General features: G+C 41.5%; 1 protein-coding gene across 1 annotated transcript in view; it reads left to right on the forward strand.

Annotated features, from left to right (window-relative positions):
- The window catches only part of cspg4 (chondroitin sulfate proteoglycan 4), a 137,168-nt gene extending 117,107 nt beyond the window's left edge, over positions 1–20,061 (forward strand). The window contains exons 7-11 of the mRNA XM_061720839.1: positions 2,176–2,374; positions 4,838–4,969; positions 8,255–8,415; positions 14,899–15,082; positions 16,714–20,061. Of these exons, the coding sequence (XP_061576823.1) occupies positions 2,176–2,374; positions 4,838–4,969; positions 8,255–8,415; positions 14,899–15,082; positions 16,714–18,572 (2,535 nt within the window). The 3' untranslated portion in view covers positions 18,573–20,061. The remainder of the gene's footprint in view (positions 1–2,175; positions 2,375–4,837; positions 4,970–8,254; positions 8,416–14,898; positions 15,083–16,713) is intronic.
- The last annotated feature ends 1,817 nt before the right edge of the window (positions 20,062–21,878 follow it).

Below are 21,878 nucleotides of genomic sequence, written 5' to 3' on the forward strand. Positions count from 1 at the left end.
GGAAGGAAGGAAGGAAGGAAGGAAGGAAGGAAGGAAGGAAGGAAGGAAGGAAAAAAAGAAGGAAGGAAGGAAGGAAGGAAGGAAGGAAGGAAGGAAGGAAGGAAGGAAGGAAGGAAGGAAGGAAGGAAGGAAGGAAGGAAGGAAAGGAGGAAGGAAGGGAGAAAAGAGGAAGGGAAGAAGGAAGGAGAGAGCAGGAGGAAGGAAAGAAGGAAGGAAGGGAAAGAAGAAGGAAGGAAGGAAATGAGCCTGAAAGAAAGAAAGAAAGAAAGAAAGAAAGAAAGAAAGAAAGAAAGAAAGAAGAAAGAAAGAAAGAAAGAAAGAAAGAAAGAAAGAAAGAAAGAAAGAAAGAAAGAAAGAAAGAAAGAAAGAAAGAAAGAAAGGATGAGATAGATTTATAGTTACAAAGGTGGAGTTGAATTTGTATTTTTTTAAATCGTCATTTTTATCGTTATCCGGATAAATGCCAGAAATTATCGTGATACATTTTTTAGTCCATACCGGCCATCCCTAGTGAACATAACTGACGTTTTCAAAACTCGTGACAGGAAGAGTTTGATAGCACGGATTTAAAAACAGACACACGAACAACTACTAAGTTTTGTTTTGTAATAAACTACATTGGTTGAAGAAAGACATCCAGCGTGGATCTGGGTAATGAAACCTCTCACACTAACAGTTAAGATGTTTCTCTCTCTTTTTTGTGATGTTTTTTTCTTTTGTTGAGGTTTAAAATGACTGGACCAGAAGGTCGCACATTTCTGCTTCCTGTTTTCTCGACTAGAAAATCACTGAATTTAAAGAATCATTTGTGCTCTTTGAGGGCCAGAGTAGGACTTGGCACGGAGATAAATGCTATCAAGAATAATCACAAGATCTAAACTTATTACAACAGATTTCGTAGGCCCTACTTAGAGAGAAAGCCTTCACGCAGGGCCGCCGTAAGGGGTGTGCGAACCGTGCGACCGCACGGGGCTTCGTGCTGAGGGCCGTTTTTTTTTTTTTTTTTTCTTGTTTTTTTTTTCATTTTTTCCCTTATAAATATCAACGGTCACGTTCCATTACAGACCTAAATGTGTACTATTCTGTGCATATCAATAAATATATGTGCAATGATGCGCGTGTCTGTTGTTCAACACAACTGATCAGACCAAGCGCAGACACAAGCTGCTCTGATCCAGACGGTGGAGTTGGAACAAACTGTCACACAATGTCGAGAGAATGAGACAGATTCAGGAAATTTCCATCAGGGGATGAAAAAAGAAAAAAACTAAAGAAATGGAAGAGTTTAATGCCTCTCTGAAAGGCTCGTTTGATCAATTTGTTACAAAAATCACAGATCCGACCGGGTCTCAAGCAGCCGCGGGGCCCCGCGTCGAGGCAAGAGATGATGATGAGGCAGGGGAAGGTATCCAGTATTTTGATAATTGGAGAGTTAAAATTGCGCATATAGACACCCGATCCGACCCGAAAAACCCAAAAATTTTGCTAACAACCCCCCCGGCCATTTTGCACAGGTCCTCAGAAATCTCCCAGACAGCTCTGCCTTCACGTGCTGTGTTTTGGTGAATAATGTGTTTTTCTTGCTGTGTAGCATATTCAGCTCCAAATATAAGCCACTTATTGAAGAGCTGATATCTGCGGCTGACACATACGCTCCCTCATCCTCTCACTTTTAGTCCGGGGGGAGAGGGAGAGAGCTATCGGAGAGCGAGAGGCTCCAGATCGATATGCACCTCTTACTGCCGGGCACCCTCAGCTCGCTCTCCCGGCTGATTCCAGCTATTTAAGAATGTCTTTCTCGGGATCTGGCCCATTTCTTTCAATTAATGCTCCTTTCAGCCGGCCGACCATTAGAAGTCCATTAGAGGCTCTCCACCCAGGGAGAGTCATTCAGGCTGCACAACTATGCTCCATCTTCTGATTACAGGCGGCTCTGCACTGCCACGGAGGAATAATTAACCTTTTAAATTGTTACTGTAGAGGGTGGTTGTGGGATGAGATGCTTTTTTTTGTTTCTGCACTTGATTGCTTTATTTGTTTCTTCTGTTTTCCCCCTTATTTATCCCTCCGTCGGTCTGCCTCCCCATTTCCATGCATCTATTGGGTAATCAATCTGCGGCGTCTCTTCATCTCCCTGTGTCTCTCTCGTCTCCCCCTGACTTTGATATTTGGCAGGTTCTGGCCGGCGAGGAAGCGGAGATCACCTCCAGCATGCTGAGCACGGAGGATGCAGATACCCCCGCAGAGCAGCTGCTTTACAACGTGGAAATGCCAACCAATGGGAAGGTGGCATTGAAAGAGGAACCCGAGGAGGGCGTCCTAAATTTCACACAGGCTCACATAAACAAAGGAGAGGTCATCTTCATTCACGAGGGTGAAGCAACTTTGCACTTTTACTGAGCAATGCACTCATCATTTCTCTTCTTATAACCAGTACTCAAGTTGTAAAAATAAATCAGGGGGGATGGTGTATTTTATCATATGGGGACAGATAATTTGTGCTGATTACAAATAATATAATATATTACAAATAATAGCAGTGACCAAAACACGTGCAGAAATACTGCAGGAATGACATAGCAGCAGTTAAATGCAGCCTTCTGTAAGCTTTAAATATCCACTGGGCTTACATCAAATACATCAAAACACAACAATAAAAAACACTTTTCTGAACTTATCAATATGACTCTGTCCTTCACAGGATAAGTAAAATGGATCACTGAAAAAACTCACAATCTTAACAAGAATATTTGTCTTATTTCTAATTAAAATGTCTCATTTTAGTAAAAAAAAAATCTCATTACACTTAAAACAAGACTCATCACTGGAAAAAACAACAAATTTCACCTGTTTCAAGCAGATTTTCAAGTAGAAAAATCTGCCAGTGGAACAAGATTTTTTTGCTTGTAATGAGAAGATAAATCTTGTTCCACTGGCAGATTTTTCTACTTATTTCAAGTGAAAATTAACTTGAAACAGGTGAAAATGGTCAAATAAGTTATTTCTGGTGTTATTTTTCTGGTGATGACTCTAAATGTTGAAATAGCAGTAAAACCACATTCATTGATGAAATGACATAAGGGATGGAACGGGGGGATGGCAGTTTTACAGGGGGGATGATTTGGACCGTTTTTATTTCAGGGGGGGATGCCATCCCCCCTCATCCCTCCTCAACTCCAGTACTGGTTATATCAAATGGTCTTCATACGCTGCCGTCCAGGGGTCGGATTCACCAATATGTTCTTAAGAACGATCTTAAGAAATGTCTTAAGATCTAAAATTAAGAAGTTCTTAAGAAAGTTCTAAAGTGAAATTCCTCAATATTTTCTTAAGAACCATCTTAAGAACTGTAATTTCTTACGAATTTCTTATTTTTCCTTAAGAACTTCTTAAAATATGTCATTGCATTGCACGTGCCAACAAACAACATTTATAGGTAGTTTGCGTCTTAACCGTCAGTCACTCACTAAACATGGAGAAGGAGAAAAAGAGATGCAGGAACTTTTCAAGGTTATGGTGGATGAGATTAATGTGAGAAAAAAAATACTATTGGGGAAAATTAATAATAATTAACTACCACGCTAACTAACATGCTAACAAACAGTTAACAGGCTCTTTGTGTAATTAATTACAAAGTATATCCTCAAACTATTGACCTACTAGTCTAAACTTGTCTAAAATGTTTTGAAAAAGGTTTATATTAGAGTCTTACCTTTTCACAGAAGAAATTTTAAGACAGGTCAAGGTTGTCTTAAAGTTAAGAAAAAAGTCAAGAACAAATTTGAGAACTTTTATTTCAAGAATACCATTTATTCTTAAGTTTATTCTTAAGAAGAAAGTTGAGAAAATACTTAGAACTTTTTTGGAGAACATGACTTTTTCTCTTTTTTCTTCTTAAGACTGAACTTAAGAAAAAAATGACACTTAAGAAGATTTTTTTCTTAAGAATGTTTTGTGAATCCGGCCCCTGGACTGTAGCCCACTTCAACATAAGTATCTTCGTTTCTCTAAGCCAGGGGTCGGCAACCCGCAGCTCTAGAGCCGCATGCGGCTCTTTAGCGCCGCCCTAGTGGCTCCCTGGAGATTTTTCAAAAATGTTTCACCTTTTTTTTTTTTTTTTTTTTTCCTATTTTTCTTCTTTTCTTTTTTTTCTTCTCTTTTTCTTTTTCTTTTTTTCTTTTTTTCTTTTTTCTTTTTTTATCTTTTTCCTTTTTTTCTTTTTTATCTTTTCCCTTTTTTCTTTTTTCTTCTATTTTTCCCTTTTTTCTCTTTTTTTCTTCCTTTTTCCTTTCCTTTTCTCCTTACATTTCGACTTTTTTTCTCAACATTTTGACTTTTTTCTCAACATTTCGACTTTTTTCTCGAAGTGCATAATGAAAAAAAAATCTCTCCCAGTCATAACTAATAAAGAAACATGCAGCATGTGTTGCCTTATACAAGACTTTTCATTTTTTGCAGCTCCAGACATATTTGTTTTTTGTATTTTTGGTCCAATACGGCTCTTTCAACATTTTGGGTTGCCGACCCCTGCTCTAAGCAGTTTCAGCACCTTGTAATGTAGTCAGTACGCCACTCGTGCTGATCAATAAGCCTTTAAAACACCTCTGAAAAAGTGTGTACATGAACATGCCTTTATTTCCCCCTTTATTGTGATAAATAAGTTCTTTTTTTCATTAAAGCCACAGAGGTGCTGCATAGTACTAATTACATTCTGCCTTTACACTGCAGTGAGCATGAATTAATCGTTTAGAGAGGGGGAAAAGAAACTACAGGGACAGCAGAGTTAAATAAACGCACGACCATTAGCAAACCCCCAATTTCTTCTTGTTTTTTCCAGGTGAAGAGTCGGGAGGTTTCAGCTTCACCGTTACAGACGGAGAGCACACGTCTCCCCTCTACCGGTTTGTCGTCACGGTCAGGCCTTTCAACATCGACGTGGTGACCCTGGAGGAGCTGGTGGTTTATCCAGGTAAAAATGTGGCTAAAAACTCTGAAGGGTTGCTTGTTTTTGACAAAGTGTTGGTCACCAACGCTCTGGACCCGACACACGCAGCATCCCTCCATCCCTCCCCGCAGAGTCTGAGATTCACAACATTGTGATGAATGAATGCAGTGTGAAGAGAGGAAACAAGCCCTGCCAGTGCAGGAGGAGGGAGGTGGGAGTCACTGATCGGTAGGAGGCTGATCTGGGGTTGATGTGCTGAACACAGAGTGGCTGGAATGAATGAATGACTGCTGCCTCAAGAGACAATATACACATTATTGCACCTGTGCACTAGGAATGGGCGATATTTTACCGTTCACGATAAACCGTCTGTAAGAATTTGTCATCTCGCTGATTTATGGAAGGAAGGAAGGAAGGAAGGAAGGAAGGAAGGAAGGAAGGAAGGAAGGAAGGAAGGAAGGAAGGAAGGAAGGAAGGAAGGAAGGAAGGAAGGAAGGAAGGAAGGAAGGAAGGAAGGAAGGAAGGAAGGAAGGAAGCGTCAGCTTTAGCGTCAGCTTTATTTATATAGCACATATAAAGCCGATGGCCAATCAAAGTGCTTTACAGTAAAAAAAAAAATCAGCAATAACAAAAATAAACAATAAAATAAGATCATATCCAGTAGTGGTGAAATCTCAGCCAAATGCCATGTGAATGAATGGATTTTAAAATGTGTTTTAAAAATGGAGAGGCTATTGGAAGACTGCACAGAGAGGGGTAATCTGTTCCACAGTGTGGGAGCCACAACTGCAAAAGTTTGATCTCCTCTGGTCTTCATGAGGGCTCAAAGAATGTCCAGGACCATCTGGTCAGCTGACCTAAGGGCTTTGGAGGGTTGATGCACCTTAATAAGGTCAGATAAATAATCTGGGGCCAGTCCATTCAAAATCTTAAAAACAAAGTAAGCGGAAGCCAGCAGAGGTGGAAAAAGTATAAAAATATTGTACTTAAGTAAAAGTACAAATTTTCTGCTTGAAAATTACTTAAGTAAAAGTAAAAAGTACCCATTAAGAACATTACTTAAGTAAAAGTATAAAAGTACCTCAACTTAAATATAATAAAGTACCAAAAGTACATGGTGTAAAATGTACTTACCGTATTTTCGCGACCATATGGCGCACTGTGTGGAAAGGCGCACCCTCAGTTTTGTGTGTCATTTTTGGTTTTAAAACACACATACGGCGCACCGACCCAAAAGGCGCCGTCTACGGAGACGGAGCTGCACACACACGCGCTGCAAAACACGGAAGTCCAAGGAAGGAAGGAAGGAAGGAAGGAAGGAAGGAAGGAAGGAAGGAAGGAAGGAAGGAAGGAAGGAAGGAAGGAAGGAAGGAAGGAAGGAAGGAAGGAAGGAAGGAAGGAAGGAAGGAAGGAAGGAAGGAAGGATAAATTCCCGTTGATACGTGTTTGTGTAACAAACATGGCGGATCTGAGTCATTCCAGTTTTGCAGTACAGGTGTAACTCATTTAATTGGTTTTTATTAATTCAATGTAATTGGTGTAGTTTAGTAGTATTTAGTATCTTTTAGAGCAGTGATTTGGCTCCAAAGACTGAATGTGGTGATAGATTTACAGTTAAAAAGATGGAGTTGAATTGGTATTTTTTTTAATCGTCATTTTTATCGCTTTCGGGATAAATGCCAGAAATTATCGTGATACATGTTTAAGTCCATACCGCCCATCCCTAACATGCAGGCCTGTGTCGTCCAATACAATTCTGCCATTAAGTCAAGGTTTATGATGCTGCTATTTTTATGCTTTTTTAGCAGAAACATGACAGTTGACAATAATGCTGAAGCATATCCAAAGTAATATGAAAGAATCTTTCCACTATATTTATATTGTTCCATTATCATAGTGTTGTCTTAAATTGTAGTAGATGTTCCAGGTGTATGTTGTACATCTTTTCTCTTTAAAATTGAATAAAAACGGCAAATTTGATATAATACACATTCCTTCCCCTCCTTAAAAACTGTCCAGGTATCTGTGCAGCGACAGTAAGATTAACGTTGTGTTGGATGCGAGCCGGTGTCGGCTCAACAGCGACCCCATGTGGTCGCGAGTGGTAGTTACAGAGTGAAACTGAATTACACCTCAATTCTTTTTCAAGAGCCCACTGTGAGTCACTCTTTGAAGATATATATCTGAATTCTGTAAGAAAAATGTAAAACCATACTGTAGCACCAACGCAAGATGATTAAAAGTCAAGAAGTTGACAATCCGTCACAGTCTGCTTCATGCAAACGGATGAATGTGAGCTATAAATGAACAGAAACTGTACAAAAGCAAACAAATAACATCTATAAATAATATGGAATCCACAAATCCTGAAGTGATGACTTTAATTTTAGATTTTGTAGTAGTTCTGTGTTATTAAAAGTGATCCGTCCTCATTTTCTGGCGTGTCAGCTTGCCTTTAACAGCTTACTCTGAACTGCTGTGCATATTGTGCTCATATTATGAAATTTAAGGTTTCTTTTAAAATGTGTACAGATTATAACATCAGCTTGCGTGTATAAGGCATTTAACATTTGATACGTTTCATTTGCCATCGCAGGCCAGGTTATAACATTAATTTATGTTCTTCTGCAGGCGGCATAAGAGCTGCATGTAACATACAGAGGTGTAGAGTAACAAAGTACAAATACTTCGTTACCTTACTTAAGTAGAAATTTTGGTTATCTATACTTCACTGGAGTAATTATTTTTCAGACCACTTTTTACTTTTACTCCTTACATTTTCACACAATTATCTGTACTTTTTACTCCTTACATTTTAAAAACAGCCTCGTTACTCTATTTCATTTCAGCCTTAAAAAAACAACTATCCAGTTAAATTGCTCCATCCGGATAGAGTGAATTTGGTTGTGGTTGTTTCAGATGTTCTTGTCCAGTTTTGTTCTTACATCCGTTCCCTCAGATTCCTGCAACTAAACTTGGATGTACATTCCAATAAAGGTTAGGATAAATGATAACATGCCTCTGAAGTTTGACTTTTTGCACCATTACAATACTTATAGGCAACTAGTCATCATATCTCCTGCTCTCTGAAACACATGTTAATGCTCAATAGTACACATATATGGTTCTTTAATATATTTGCATTATACTAAGATGCATTCATTTTCAATGGCTTTTGTCCTTAATGGCTTTTTTCCCCCTTACATAACTTTTACTTTTATACTTTAAGTAGTTTTGAAACCAGTACTTTAATACTTTTACTTGAGTAAAAAACTTGAGTTGATACTTCTGTGTGTGTGTGTGTCACAGGAACGAGGCAGCCCATCACAAAAGCCAATCTGGATGCCAGAACCAGCGTGCACGGGAATGAGATCGACTTCTCACTCGTCCGTCCACCTCGTCTGGGAAGACTCATCCTCGCCAACGACAGGAACCAGTATGAAGAAATAAACCACTTCTCACAATCGCAGGTAATTCTCTTCTCAATTACACTCAGTCTGTGTGTTTTCTTTTTTCTCTTAAAGAATTTCCTTTTTACTTCTCTTTTAAAATGTCGACATTACCGTTTAATGCTAATGGTTTTTTTTTAGTCAATCATAAATGTATCTGTTGTATTCGCAGCAAAGTTGTACACTTTTAAAATGCACTACAGGAAGATACTGTAATACAGGGGTGTCAAATGTGTGGCCCGCGAGAGGTTTTCATGCGGCCCGCGAGAAGTTTCCAACGCAAAAAACCGAAATGTTAATTTACTAAAAAGGAAGGCATAAATAATTGCCATGGATCGCAGCATATCCGATAATATATTTCTTCTACAAATCCATCATTATTCCACAAATAGAGCAGTTTTCGACATTTTTTTAGTTTTTTAGAATGCATTTGCTGATTTTATTTCTTTGTAGACGGTCGTTTATTTTTATTAACTGACTACTATTATATATTTTCGCAGGAAAAATATCACTGCTAAAAAAGATGATAGAAGATATTTATTCGGAGAATTTCAGTTTTGAATACAAGGATAGTGACAAAGTAAAACAGTTAAAAGAGAAGTGCTGACTTTTTCGGCACACTGGCGTAAATATCCGCGCCAATTTTTAAAAATAAATACACTTAATTGTACTGGAAAAATCTCTAAATCACAAAGAAACACTCTCGGATGTAATAAGAAAGATTTAGCTTTTAATTAAATTTCCTATAAAAAAGCGAAATATAAAAAAAACATACTTGTTTCTGTTTATCTTTGTAAAATGATATTAAAAGTAACTTACATAATTTGAAAAAAAACCCCAGAAATTTCAAGAAAAGATCCTGAAGAAATATATTTTACATAATTAGAGTGTAAACAAAGTGCATATTTCCTTTAAAATGAACTAAACTGATATTGGATTAGATAACAATAGTTATTTTGAGCGTGCGGCCCGCGAGAAAGAGATTGGTCAAATCCAGCCCGCCAGGCAAAATGAGTTTGACACCCCTGCTGTAATATGTCCGTCTGCTGCATAAAGCTGATCACTTCAGCACAGACTGTTGTCTCCTCAGTTTAGAATTTACTTTCATCTACATATTCTTAAGAAGGGAATCAGTGGCGCTAGCAGAACTGCAGAAAATTCAGTTTGTACCGAAGGACATAATGGTTTGAATAATGATACGACAAAAGATGTTCCTCCCCAGAACTACAGCAGCACAGGCTTTTCATTTAAATGAATGTCTGGCCCAGTGCACGGTAAACGTTATTATTCATATTGTCACACTGAAAAACGTATTGTGCCACCTTTATTTATTCTTTCTGTGCTTTTTAAATAAGCATTAATGTTGTGCGTTTATGAAAGGCTGAGCTATAGAAAGCCCTCAAATGGGTTGTTTTAAAGGTTGTTTTTGTTATAACTTTGCATATCAGACACATTGTTGGCTTTTCAGTTTAAAGTGGCTTTTAAAAATCAGCCTCAAGGCTGGATTTGGAGATAAAAGCTAAAACACGTGCCATCTTTTATTCATTTAGGGCTCGAGAGGTGATGTTGTTCCTCTTCTCTACCAGCAGGAGGCGACATTTTACCTGACTTTTAACCACTACTTTTGGTTTTGTTTCTTTTGCTAGTTTTTTAGAGCCTTAAGAGAAAGACTGATTGGGCATCTCCTGTATATTTAACGGTGTCATTTCTTCAGCTTTGTTTGATTTGACTTATTTGTTGGAGTTTCTTTTCTAACTATTGATGCATAATGTTTTGCCAAAACCCAAATAGGGTTTGGCTCCTGGCCCCCTTTCTTCACTGAGTGGACGAGGGTTCTATTTTATGGAGTAAGATAACTTCCAAAAAGATGTGTCCATGTTATAACTATTTGTATTCGTAATGATTAACATTTGTATGTAAATAAAAAAGTTGTACCCAAAATTCTGCTGTCAAACATGAGTCTGATAAATGATTAGGGTTAGGATTGTTTTTATGTGAGTATGAATCTAAAAGCTGTGAGTGCAAAGTCTTGTGAATACAACTCTAATTTCTACGACTACGAGCCTTCACTGTGAACACGAATTCAAGTTTATGGGTACGAGTCGAAAAACTGTTGTAATGACGTCACAGGCAGAAACAGCATAGACATAAGAGAAATAGAGAAACATTTTCTCATCAACAAAACATGTTATTTTATTGGCAAAAATAAGAACTTTATTGATCCCACATAGGAGTAATTCATGTTATATCAGCTATAGAGAACAAGGTAGTGCCGAAAAACAATATATATCCCCCTCGGCCTCACAAAAATAAGAAAAATATACAAAAATAGATAAAAAAAAAAAATGAAAAATTTTTCAAATAACAAAATAACATATTTGAACCATTTTTCAGACAATAAAATAACATTTGAACCATTTGTCAGACAATAAAATAATTGAAAAAATCTGAAAATTAGTTCAAATATGTTATTTTGTTACTTGAAAATTTAAAAATATGCTCTGTTGATGAGAAAATATGTTTCTCTATTTTTCTTATTTTTGTGAGGGGGGATATATATTGTTTTTCGGCACTACCTTGTTCTCTATAGCTGGTATAACATGAATTACTCCTATGTGGGATCAATAAAGTTCTTATTTTTGCCATTTGAAAAAATAAAATATATTATATTCGGTGCCTAACTGTTTCCCAAGTATATTAGTGCGTGTGTGAATGAATAAATGAGACGTAAAACGTAAATATCTTTGTAGAAAGGCGCTTTATGAAAATAAGTCAATTTACTTGTATTAGTTTACAGCGCAGTCTTGAACATCCAATATGGCGGCGACATTGACGTACGGCTCAGCGCCCGATGGGGCGTCTGCGTATATATGTCTATGCTGTTTCTGCCTGTGACGTCATTTCAACAGTTTTTCGACTCGTACCCATAAACTTGAATAAAAACAATCCTAACCCTAATAATTTATCAGACTCATGTGTGTGACAGCAGAATTTTGGATAGAACCTTTTTAATTTACATACAAATGTTTATCATTATGAATACGAATAGTTATAACATGGACACATCTTTTTGGAAGTGATCTTACTCTATACTATTTTAGCTTCAGAAATATGACCAAAGGTCCCGTTTACACGAACCCATTGGTCCTCATAATAGCACCGATGATAGTTTTAGCATTTTATATCTTTGGTTTACATTTGTAAGATACAATAATTGAAAGTTTGGTATGACTGCTTGTTCAGCTGCCCAGACTGTCGTTGATTTAAGCCGGCGCGTTCGTTCATTTTCACGCTTCAAATCTGACGCTGCTCGGATGAGCAAACCGCCAGTCCATGTCATTCAGTCCGTGACAGAAAATGTGACACTAAGCCGAGCTGAAAACACGATTCAACTCCCTCGGTAGTGTGTCTGTGTGTATGAACATTTATTCACTGCTGCACATCTGTTTGTGTATGTTTTTTATTTTTCTGTCGACCAACTGAAACCTCACTGAACTAAATTGTGACATCTTTTAAGGTAAACGCTGCTTATGGGTTACGCTTATTCAAATTTAAATTCAAAATACCTCATTAAAGGGAAAGTAATATATTTAGTAATGCATTACAAGTATCCAAGGCTTCCTTATGAGCCCAGGACCCCTCCTTGCACACATGTTAGAGCCGGGAGAGATCGATCCGTGTCCCGGTGCAGCTCCGGCTTTAGGCCGAGCCTGAGCGAGCTGTCCAGGCTTTAAGTTACCGATGAGGAGGAGCAGGAACTCTGAGGCCCTGTTTACACATAGCCGGTATTTACAAAAACGGATATTTGCCCCTCTACGTTTTGAAAAATTCCATCGTTTACACAAGATCGTTTTCAAAATCTCTTCGTTTACACGAATCCGCATGAATATGCTGTTAACGTCATGCCAGCCAATCAGAATCCTGGAAAAAACATCAACAAATGACACGTGTAACTTCCAGTTAAGGCTGATTTATGGTTCCGCGTTACACCAACGCAGAGCCTACGGCGTAGGGTACGCGGTGACGCACACCGTGCGGCGCGCATCGCCGCGTACCCTACGCCGTAGGCTCTGCGTCGATTTAACGCAGGACCATAATTCAGGCTTTACTTCCAAGACGAAACGAGAGTCTTTGGTTTGGAGTGACAGAGAAGTGGAGTTACTTTTAAGTGTGACTTTAGAATATAAAACAGGTAAAATACAAGAAAATATTGACGGTGGCCAAACTAATTGTAAGGTCGCACACATGACGCTGGTGACGTTTCTGTTGCATAATGTGACGTTCTGAAGCCTAAATCTCCGTTTTCCTCTGTTTAGACGCAAACGTGAAAACGGGGTTTTTGAAAATCTCCACTTTGGCAGGAGTTTTCAGAAATGATCGTTTTTGGTGACTTTGAGCTCCGTTTTCGTGTAAACGAACGGCCAAAACGCATGAAAACGCCTCCGTTTTTGCTCCGTGTAAACGGGGCCTGAGTCCTTTCTGAGTGCAGGACATCTCACCCTATTGCTCAAGGACAGTCAGGGCCCCCTCTGGTCTGGGATTGCATACTGCGGCTTCGTGAAGCTAGCAGGATCACATCAGTCAGGAAATAAGATAAGATAAGATACATTATAAGTATGAATAATAAAAAATTAAAAATACAGTAAAAAAGAAAGTAAAACTGAATCAATGTACTATAAACTAGGGCTGGGACGATACCGGTAACTCACGATTCAATACTGTCGCAATATGTGGCCCACGATAACAATAATATCACGATAGATGATAGCTACGATATTCAATGTATTGTAAGAAATTTCATCAACGATATATGTGACTGAAAAAGAAAAAAAATACCCATAAAAAGGAAAACGTCTATAGTTAGGCATTTATTCAATGCCAAAACTTCATACAATGTACAAAGAAAGTGCATTTATATAGTACCTCACTGCCTCCTAGGCTTGTAAATGTAAACACTGAACAGCTGGACCAATTAAAGTGCATGAACATTAATAACATCTATCTATCTCAGAACGGAAGGTAAGAAGTCGGAAATGTGTCTGGAAAAAAGAAACCTTAGGATATCTATCTGAAGACATAATGAACACAATAAAACTATTAATAACATGTTTTATATAAACCAGGACAGTGCACTGCTGTGTTTCTAATACTGAAAAGTCAGTAAGCAACTTCATTTTTCATATTTCCTCTCTGCCTCGTAGTCTAGTAAATGTAAACACTGAACAGCTGGACTAATTAAAGTGCATGAACAATAGTGCGGTGACAACCGCGTAAATCCATTATGTGTGTTGTAATAAAATATCGATATTTGCCGTCAGTTTATCGATTATTTATTGCGACAGAGAGAGCAACAATATATTGCAATATCATTTTTTTCCCCACCACTACTATAAACATAGTAAGTACAGTATAATAAATAGTGTGTTATACTAATATAGTATAAAGATGGGTGTGCAGTTGCAGTCTTATTCTAACTACAATAAAACAATCATTAGCTGGTCAAAGCAGCAGTTGGCCTACACCCCAACTGTTAAAAAGTAATATTGATTTGAACATTACCCAAGACGGAGAGAGAGAACGTCTTACAGCAGAGACCAGGATGAAACCCTGAAGTCCCAGGATGTGCAGCAGATTCTGTTGCATTCAGGGACCCGGTCTCGTGCACATGCAGCTGCCTTTTGATCGTTTTGGTCAAGTGTTGGTTAATTTACCCTAAATGAGGAATTTGTCCTCAAGTAGAAGCAAGTAAATGCTCACAAGCCAGTTACAGTTTACAGTACAGTTACAAAGTTTCCAGTTATGTAATGTATCTGCAAGTCTATTGTAATGAAAACATGTTTTATTCCCACCCAAATATTCCAAAGTTTGGTTAAAAAATGAGCTAGTACTCAAAGTGTAATGTGATATCTACTCACTCTTAGTGTCCAGTAATGTTATGGCATTTTTGAGCAGAAATGGCCAAGAACAAAAAAAATGTTGCGGTGTATCAGTGTCGAAGGTGAAACTGTGGAACCGCCTGGATGAGGAACTAAAAAAAAGGAGCTCAATTTACAAATTTAAAAAAAATTATAAATCTAAAATAATAGATAAATATAGAACAATAATATAAATTATCTTCATATTAAATTGTCTAAATTATGCATCTTTCCTCCTGCAGCTGTCCTCAATCATGAGTGACCACATTTATTTTCTTCTCTTCTTTGTTCATTTTCTTTGTTTTGTTCATTCGTTTCATTTTATTAGTATATTTTTGTTTCTGAAGTCTGCCTTTTGTTGAAAAGGAAAGGCAAAATAAGCCAAGAGGCTTCAGCCTATACCTTTTTGGTCAAAAAAAAAAAAAAAAAGGAAATGTGTACATATATATAATATATATATTTATACCTGTGTGTATACAGTGTGTATATGCAAACGTCTTAAAATGTAACTGACCAAAACAAAATAAACTAAACTAAAACTAAACTAAACTGTTAATGTTCTTCTCCTTTTGTGTTGCGTGCTGCACAGCTGGAGTCAGGAGCGGTTTTCTACGAGCACCAACTCCCCGCCGAGCCGTTCTGGGTGGTCCGGGACTCCATGGAGTTCGCCCTGTCCTCCCAACCGGCCCCGGACGTCCGCCGCGTCCTGCCCATCACCGTCTCTTACTCTGCCGCCCACAGCAACGTCTCCTCGCAGCTGTGGAGGAACAAAGGTAAATGACGAAGCAAGGGTGAAACACGCCAAGAGCAATTGTACGTAACGTTGTGCAGACGTCCGTGCCTGTGCTTGTAAAAGCAGAGAAGAGGAGAGGTAGGCTTGAACTGAGATGTAGGACTTTTTTGCTTTGAATAGAACTTTATTTCAGTATTTTAACCCGGAGATGTTTTTATAACTCAGTTTTAGAATATCCCTCTTGTTATTTACTGTAACTGAACAGCTCAAACTTATGCAGGCCTTTGCTGCCCTTGCTTTGACCACTACCAGACCAAACAGAGCTCCTACTTCACCCGTCTATGCCACAGGCAGGAAGAGTGTTAGGGCCAGGCAGGAGAAAAATAAAAATAATATTTTAGAGGAGGAAGATTTTTTTTTCATTATGCACTTCGAGAAAAAAGTCTAAATGTCGAGAAAAAAGTTGAAATGTTGAGAAAAAAGTCAAAATGTCGAGATTAATGTTGAAGTACAATTCCGAGAAAAAAGTTGAAATGTTGAAAAAGTCGAAATTTCGTGAATAAAGTTGAAAAGTTTATTCTCGACATTTCGACTTTTTTCTTGACATTTCGACTTGGCCCTAATACTCTTCCGACAGGAAACATTCAAAATGTATTGTTAAAGTTATTCTATGCAACTTCCTAGAGCTAGCAAGATTTGAAAGTGGCGCTTCCTCTAAGCACCGCCCCCCCGCCCCCACCCACGAGCGCTCCGTCCAAAGCCACACCCCCACAAACACGAACGCGCATACGATTATTAAACATTTTGGACGGCACATTTACAGCAAAACTACCCCATGTCTCATTCACCTGTAAGCGAGGCCGGTTTTAGGGGGGGCAGGGGGGGGGGCGGTGCCCACCCAAACGTGCATCCTGCCCACCGGCGTCTCCATCCCGGAGAGCGCCGGTGCTGGTGGCGGAGCGCTGCGGTGCCGTGCAGTCTCTAGAGCCACGGCTACGCCGTAGGCTATGGCGTACCCTACGGCGTAGGCTACGGCGTAGGCTACGGTGTAGCCTACAGCATAGGCTACGGTGTAGCCTACGGCGTAGCTGTGGCAACAGAGCCTGCACGGCACCGCAGCGCTCCGCCAGCCGCACCGGCGCTCTCCGGGATGGAGACGCCTCCATCCCCACGGACCCCATACAGCTTCCGAGCCAGAGCTGCGGCGGCTCTTCACGGCTGCTGCAGCTGTTCATGTGTGCCCGCAGGCTGCTGCTGCTGGGCAGAGAGTCCTGCAGCAGCAGCAGCGGACTAACGGCTCTTCCCCGGTCACACACAGCGGGACCGACCCGCTCTGGAAATAACTACTGGGCTCCGTGGCAGAGGGGAGGGAGGGGGTTACACTGGGACACTGTGAGCCTAGGAGGACCCGTGGGAAGTGGACACGGGGGGGGCTGGAAGCCAGTGCACGCATGGGACATGGCAGGGGGGCGTGGTTTAAAATGAAGGCATCTGATTGGTTCTTTCCCTTCCTGGACCTGGACCAATCCGTATCATTCGGACCGAATGGGCGGGGCTTAGAGGTGCCTCTTTCAAAATTCTTGCTAGCTCTTCCAGATCAGGGAGAATACCTTTAAGAGTCTTGATATGATTATATTTAAGAGTGTTATTTGCTTTTATTTCTCTTCCCAGGGCTGGATGTTGTGCAGGGCCAGAAGAAAAGCATTGACGGGTCGATCCTTGACGCCTCCAACCTCCTGGCAAGCCTGACTGAAGCCCAGCAAGACAATGCGGACGTGGTCTTTGAGTTGAAGCGTTTCCCTGAACATGGCCGTATCACCCTGGACGGCGAGGACCTGCCCCGTGACGCCCCGTCCTTCATGCAGGACGACCTGTTTCAAGGAAAGCTGGAGTACCTCCATGATGACTCCAGGGCCTCCTCTGACAGTTTCTCTTTCACGGCCCGTCTAAAGTCCGAGGGCGGTGCCGTTGCCTCGCCTGCCGAGTCCGTGGTCCTGGAGGAGGTCTTCCATATCTCCGTCAAACGGCGGGGCTCTAACGCCCCTCAGCTCGTCACCAACGACATGCTCCTGGAGGTTCTCCAAGGCTCCATGACCATTCTGACCAACAACCATCTGAACACTCAGGACGGAGACAGCCCGCCGGACGAGGTGCACTTCAGGGTGACCAAAGCGCCGGCCAACGGCCGACTGGTGGACTCCGTCACCAAGGAGCCCATCTCCGAGTTCACCCAGGACATGGTCAACCGCGGGCAGGTGGGTTTCTACGGCGACGGCAGCCTGAACGACGGCTTCATGGAATTCGTCCTGTCGGACGGGGAGCACGACACGGAGCCGTACACGCTGCACATCGGCGTCCTGGCCCGCACCCTGTTTCTGGACAAAGCCCCGGAGATTAAGGTGAAGCAGGGCGACGACGAGACCCTGGTGACCGAGGAGATGTTGAGGGTCACCACGGGGGGGCAGGTGGAGGAAGACATCCTTTACAAGATCACCAGCGTACCCAAGTACGCGGCGGTGATGGTGGACCGGCAGCCCACCTCGGCCTTCACGCAGAAGCAGATCAGAGAGGGCCGGGTCAGCGTCCGCTTCGTCAAGTCCACTTCCCCCAGGGACAGCGTCTCCTTCACGGCCCGCAGCCGGGCCGCCAACGTCTCCTCGGTGCTCAACATCACCGTGCAGCCTCTGGCCCACATCGCCCAGGACCCCCTGCTGCCCCGGGGCGCGCTGCTCCGCCTGGACCGGAGGCTTCTGGACGCCACGCCGCTGGCCAACAAGACCGGCACTTCCCCAACGTTCACCGTCATCCAGCAGCCCCGAGGGGCTCGCTTCGTCAGGTCCGGGGGCTCCAACGCGGGCCAGCCGCTCAACTCCTTCAGCCAGAAGGACGTGGATGAGGGTCGCGTCGCTGTGGAAATAGACGACGCTTCTGGCTCCCAAAGCAGCGCCAATCAAGACGAGGCCCGGTTCCTGCTCAAAGCCCACGGGGTCCCTCCCGCGGAGTGCGTGCTGTCCTTCCGGACGGGCCCTTACAACGCCTCGGCCGTCTACCCCGGCACCCTGCTGAGGCTTCCCGGGGACAGCAACGACCTCCCCGACGTGGCGGGGGCTCCCCCTCGCGGGACTCCGCCCCGCCCGGCCTGGAGGGGCAACATGGACTGGCCCGCGGGAGACGGCGTCACCACCACCGCGTCGCCCGACTCCAGCTCCCGCGGGAAGCCGCACGTGTCGCGCCGCAGCAACGTCTGGTCCATCCTCATCCCCATCCTGGTGGTCCTGCTGCTGCTGCTGCTGGCGGCCGTCCTGGCCTACTACCTCGTCCACAAGAACAAGACGGGCAAGCACGACGTGCAGACGGCGGCCTCCAAGCCCAAGAACGGAGAGGTGGCCAGTGCGGAAACCTTCCGCAAGACCGACCCGGCCAACAATATCCCCATGTCCAATATGGACTCCAAAGAAACGGACCCCGAGCTGTTGCAGCACTGTCGGACAAACAACCCGGCCTTGAAAAAGAACCAGTACTGGGTTTGAAACATTTCTCAAGTGTTTGGAAAGTCTCCTCGAATCATTCCTCGCAGTATTACAGACTTATTACCAAGCAGTTTCAATAAATCACGTTTTCGATGCCTTCGTGTATTGACTTCTCAGCAAAACTGTGGACAAATTCTCAGGCAAAGAAACACTGTACACTTATTTGGCAACGAAATAGGCTGTTTCTGATCTTTGGAGGCTCAAGCCATGTCTATTTATTTCACTTTTATCATTCCTCTTTGTCAAAGGGCACAAATGAAGACATAAACATACTGAGTGTTTGCAAGAAAGTGTTTGGGGCGTGCTCTATTATTGTATCCATTATGATAGCGGGAAATATTAATCACTCAAGTGGGTAGATAGACTCAGTTAGAATCTTTTTTCAGTTTTTGCAAGTCGATAAGTAGGTACGGAAGGAACGAGGTGAATGTCATTAAGATGAGAACAGTGTGTTTTTGTGTAAATACAAATTAAAGGTGAAAATAGACATTTTACAAACATTCATATCCTGCTAGGGTGTAAGCTAAGCTGTCGCGCTGCCAGCTGTCGGCCCACACAGATGTGCGACAGTTTCACAGGTTTCAGGGCGAATTAAAAAGATCACAAATGCTTTTTTTTTGTGTGTGTAAGAATAAGGCAGTTTCTAACTTCAAATGTTTAAAAGTGAGAACCTTATTGTGACAATGTGCTCTCACTTTACTGAGTTTTCTCGCTCCGCGTCAGCCCGCCGTCTGTCATATGGGACTTTTCTGTGTGCTCGCACAGCGCTTGTAAATGTTCACTGGACTGGCACGGTCTTGACCGCATGACTACACTTTATAGAGTTTATAGACTGAAGGCAGGACGCTCAGCGCAGCCAAACTGGTCTTTAACACGTCCACACCGGCTGAGCTCGCTCCTGTCCGTCAGCCAGAGCCCACTTCACAAGCCTGATTGGTGAATAAAAGGACAGTCCAAGTCTTCAAAGCTTTTCCGGCTATAAGCATTCCCAGCGTGAGCTGAATATACAGACTGTCCTCCAATGAAATCATCTTTTTTTTGTTTTAACTCTGTATGTCTTGCATGTGGAAGCTAAAAGGCTAAAAGGAGTCCTACTGTAACTCACAGACGACCTCTGTGACGGTTAGCTGATAATGTGGAATGAGGCTCGCAGGTCAAAGAAAGAGAGTAACCTCTTCTGAGGTGTTCCACAGTTTGCTGTATTTTATTTCCCTCATGCTGTATACCAGTGTTGCCTTATTTTCCACTTGTTAAATGAGAATACAGTATTTTTGATAATAATCCCTGTCATTACCCGATTTGAGTCACACATGCGCAGTCGTGTCCAACATCGTCGGCCATCTTGGAAAGCAACATACGGCAACACCACTTGGACAAACTACAGTTACGTCCCCAGACTTGATAGACAAGCTCTAAACACACACTTGTTTTGATATACACTACTCACAATAAGTTAGGGATATTATTATTTACATGATTGCTTTTCCTATTTGGTCTGAATTTTAATGAAATAAGTAAAAGTTCCCTTTGATTTTACACCATTTTCATTAGTTTAATATTACCCCAAAAATTTAGACAATAAAAATAGTCTCTCACAATATCTCTAACTTATTGTGAGTAGTATATGTATATATATATAAATACATATCATATATAGAAAGAGATGCATAGATATGCAAAGAGATGCATAGATATGTTCACATTTTTTCAGTTGGGAATGGTATAAACTAACACATTTTTAACATTACATTACAATCATTTTACATAAAGTTTTGGTAATGAAAAAAGGCCAGGATTTATCTGTTGTTTGATGTGCACTCTTATATTTTTATACACATCGGGTAAAGACAGTTTGTCCAAGTGGTGTTGCCGTATGTTGCTTTCCAAGATGGCCGATGATGTTGGACGCGACTGCGCGTGTGTGACTCAAATCTAGTAGCGACTCAAATCAGGTAATGACAATCCCCCGCCACTTAAATCTGTAGTATTTTGTATCAGTAAATACACATTAGGTAGAGATTTGAAGGAGCTGTCCAGGGTGTAGCACCTTCTCCACCCGGAATAATCTGTTTACATGCTTGAGCTAACAGGGTTATCCCTGTTTACATGGTAATTAATCATTCGGGATATCTGGATCAAACCAGCGACGCGCGGAGAACGTGATGACACAATTACCGTCATTTCCGCTTCTTCTTCCTGTATCCAAATTCAAAACAAATGCTGCTTCTCACAACTTTTCTCTCACCTTCTTGTAAATCTTCTATCCCCGTACTTTCTACCGTCTACAAATGCAGAAATGTTCATATCCTTCATTACATTTATGAAGTGATTAGTCTCCTCCTGGTCTTGTGTTTCTCCGTGTTTATAAGAACTTCCTGGACTCAAAAGACCAGGATTCCTTGCGAAAAGAACATGCGCAGAAAACAAATTCATGTTCCGTTTGATGGGGAAATTCCATTTGGCGTTTACATGACCCAATATTCGGGTTTTAAAAGGAGTAACCCAGGACTCATATTCAGGTTTTTAAAAACCAAAAATTCAGGTTTTTAAAAACCGGAATATGAGCAAATTCGGGTTATTCAAAGGGGTTATTGGTGTTTACATGGCCGTGCAAACCGGGTTATTGCTAATATTCCGATTAGAAAAGGGTTATTGATGCATGGAAACATAGACTACGTTTACATGCAGTCAAAATTCGGGTTATTACTAATATTCTGGTCACTGAAACATTCAGAATATTCCGTTTCCATGCGTGAGCTAACAGGGTTATCCCTGTATACATGGTGATTAATCATTCGGGATATCTGGATCAAACCAGCGACGCACGGAGAACGTGATGACGCAATTAACATCATTTCTGCTTCTTCTTCCTGTATCCAAATTCAAAACAAATGCTGCTTCGCGCAACTTTTCGCTCACCTTCTTGTAAATCTTCTATCCCGGTACTTTCTACAAATGCAGAAATGTTCATATCCTTCATTACATTTATGAAGTGATTAGTCTCCTCCTGGTCTTGGTTTCTCTGTGTTTATAAGAACTTCCTGGACTCAAAAGACCACGATTCCTTGCAAACAGAACATGTGCAGCAAATTCGGGTTATTCAAAGGGGTTATTGGTGTTTACATGGCCGTGCAAATTCGGGTTATTGCCAATATTCCGGTTAGAAAAGGGTTATTGATGCATGTAAACGTAGTCACTGAGCTGAACTGAAAACATGATCTGAACCCTCGTCGTGTCTGTACGTGTAAACTTCTGTGTCGTATATTTGTGTGTTTGTGGGTCTGCAGCCACCCGTCACTTTTAGGA

Source organism: Cololabis saira, chromosome 5, assembly GCF_033807715.1.
Source record: "Cololabis saira isolate AMF1-May2022 chromosome 5, fColSai1.1, whole genome shotgun sequence".
Lineage (NCBI taxonomy): Eukaryota > Metazoa > Chordata > Actinopteri > Beloniformes > Belonidae > Cololabis > Cololabis saira.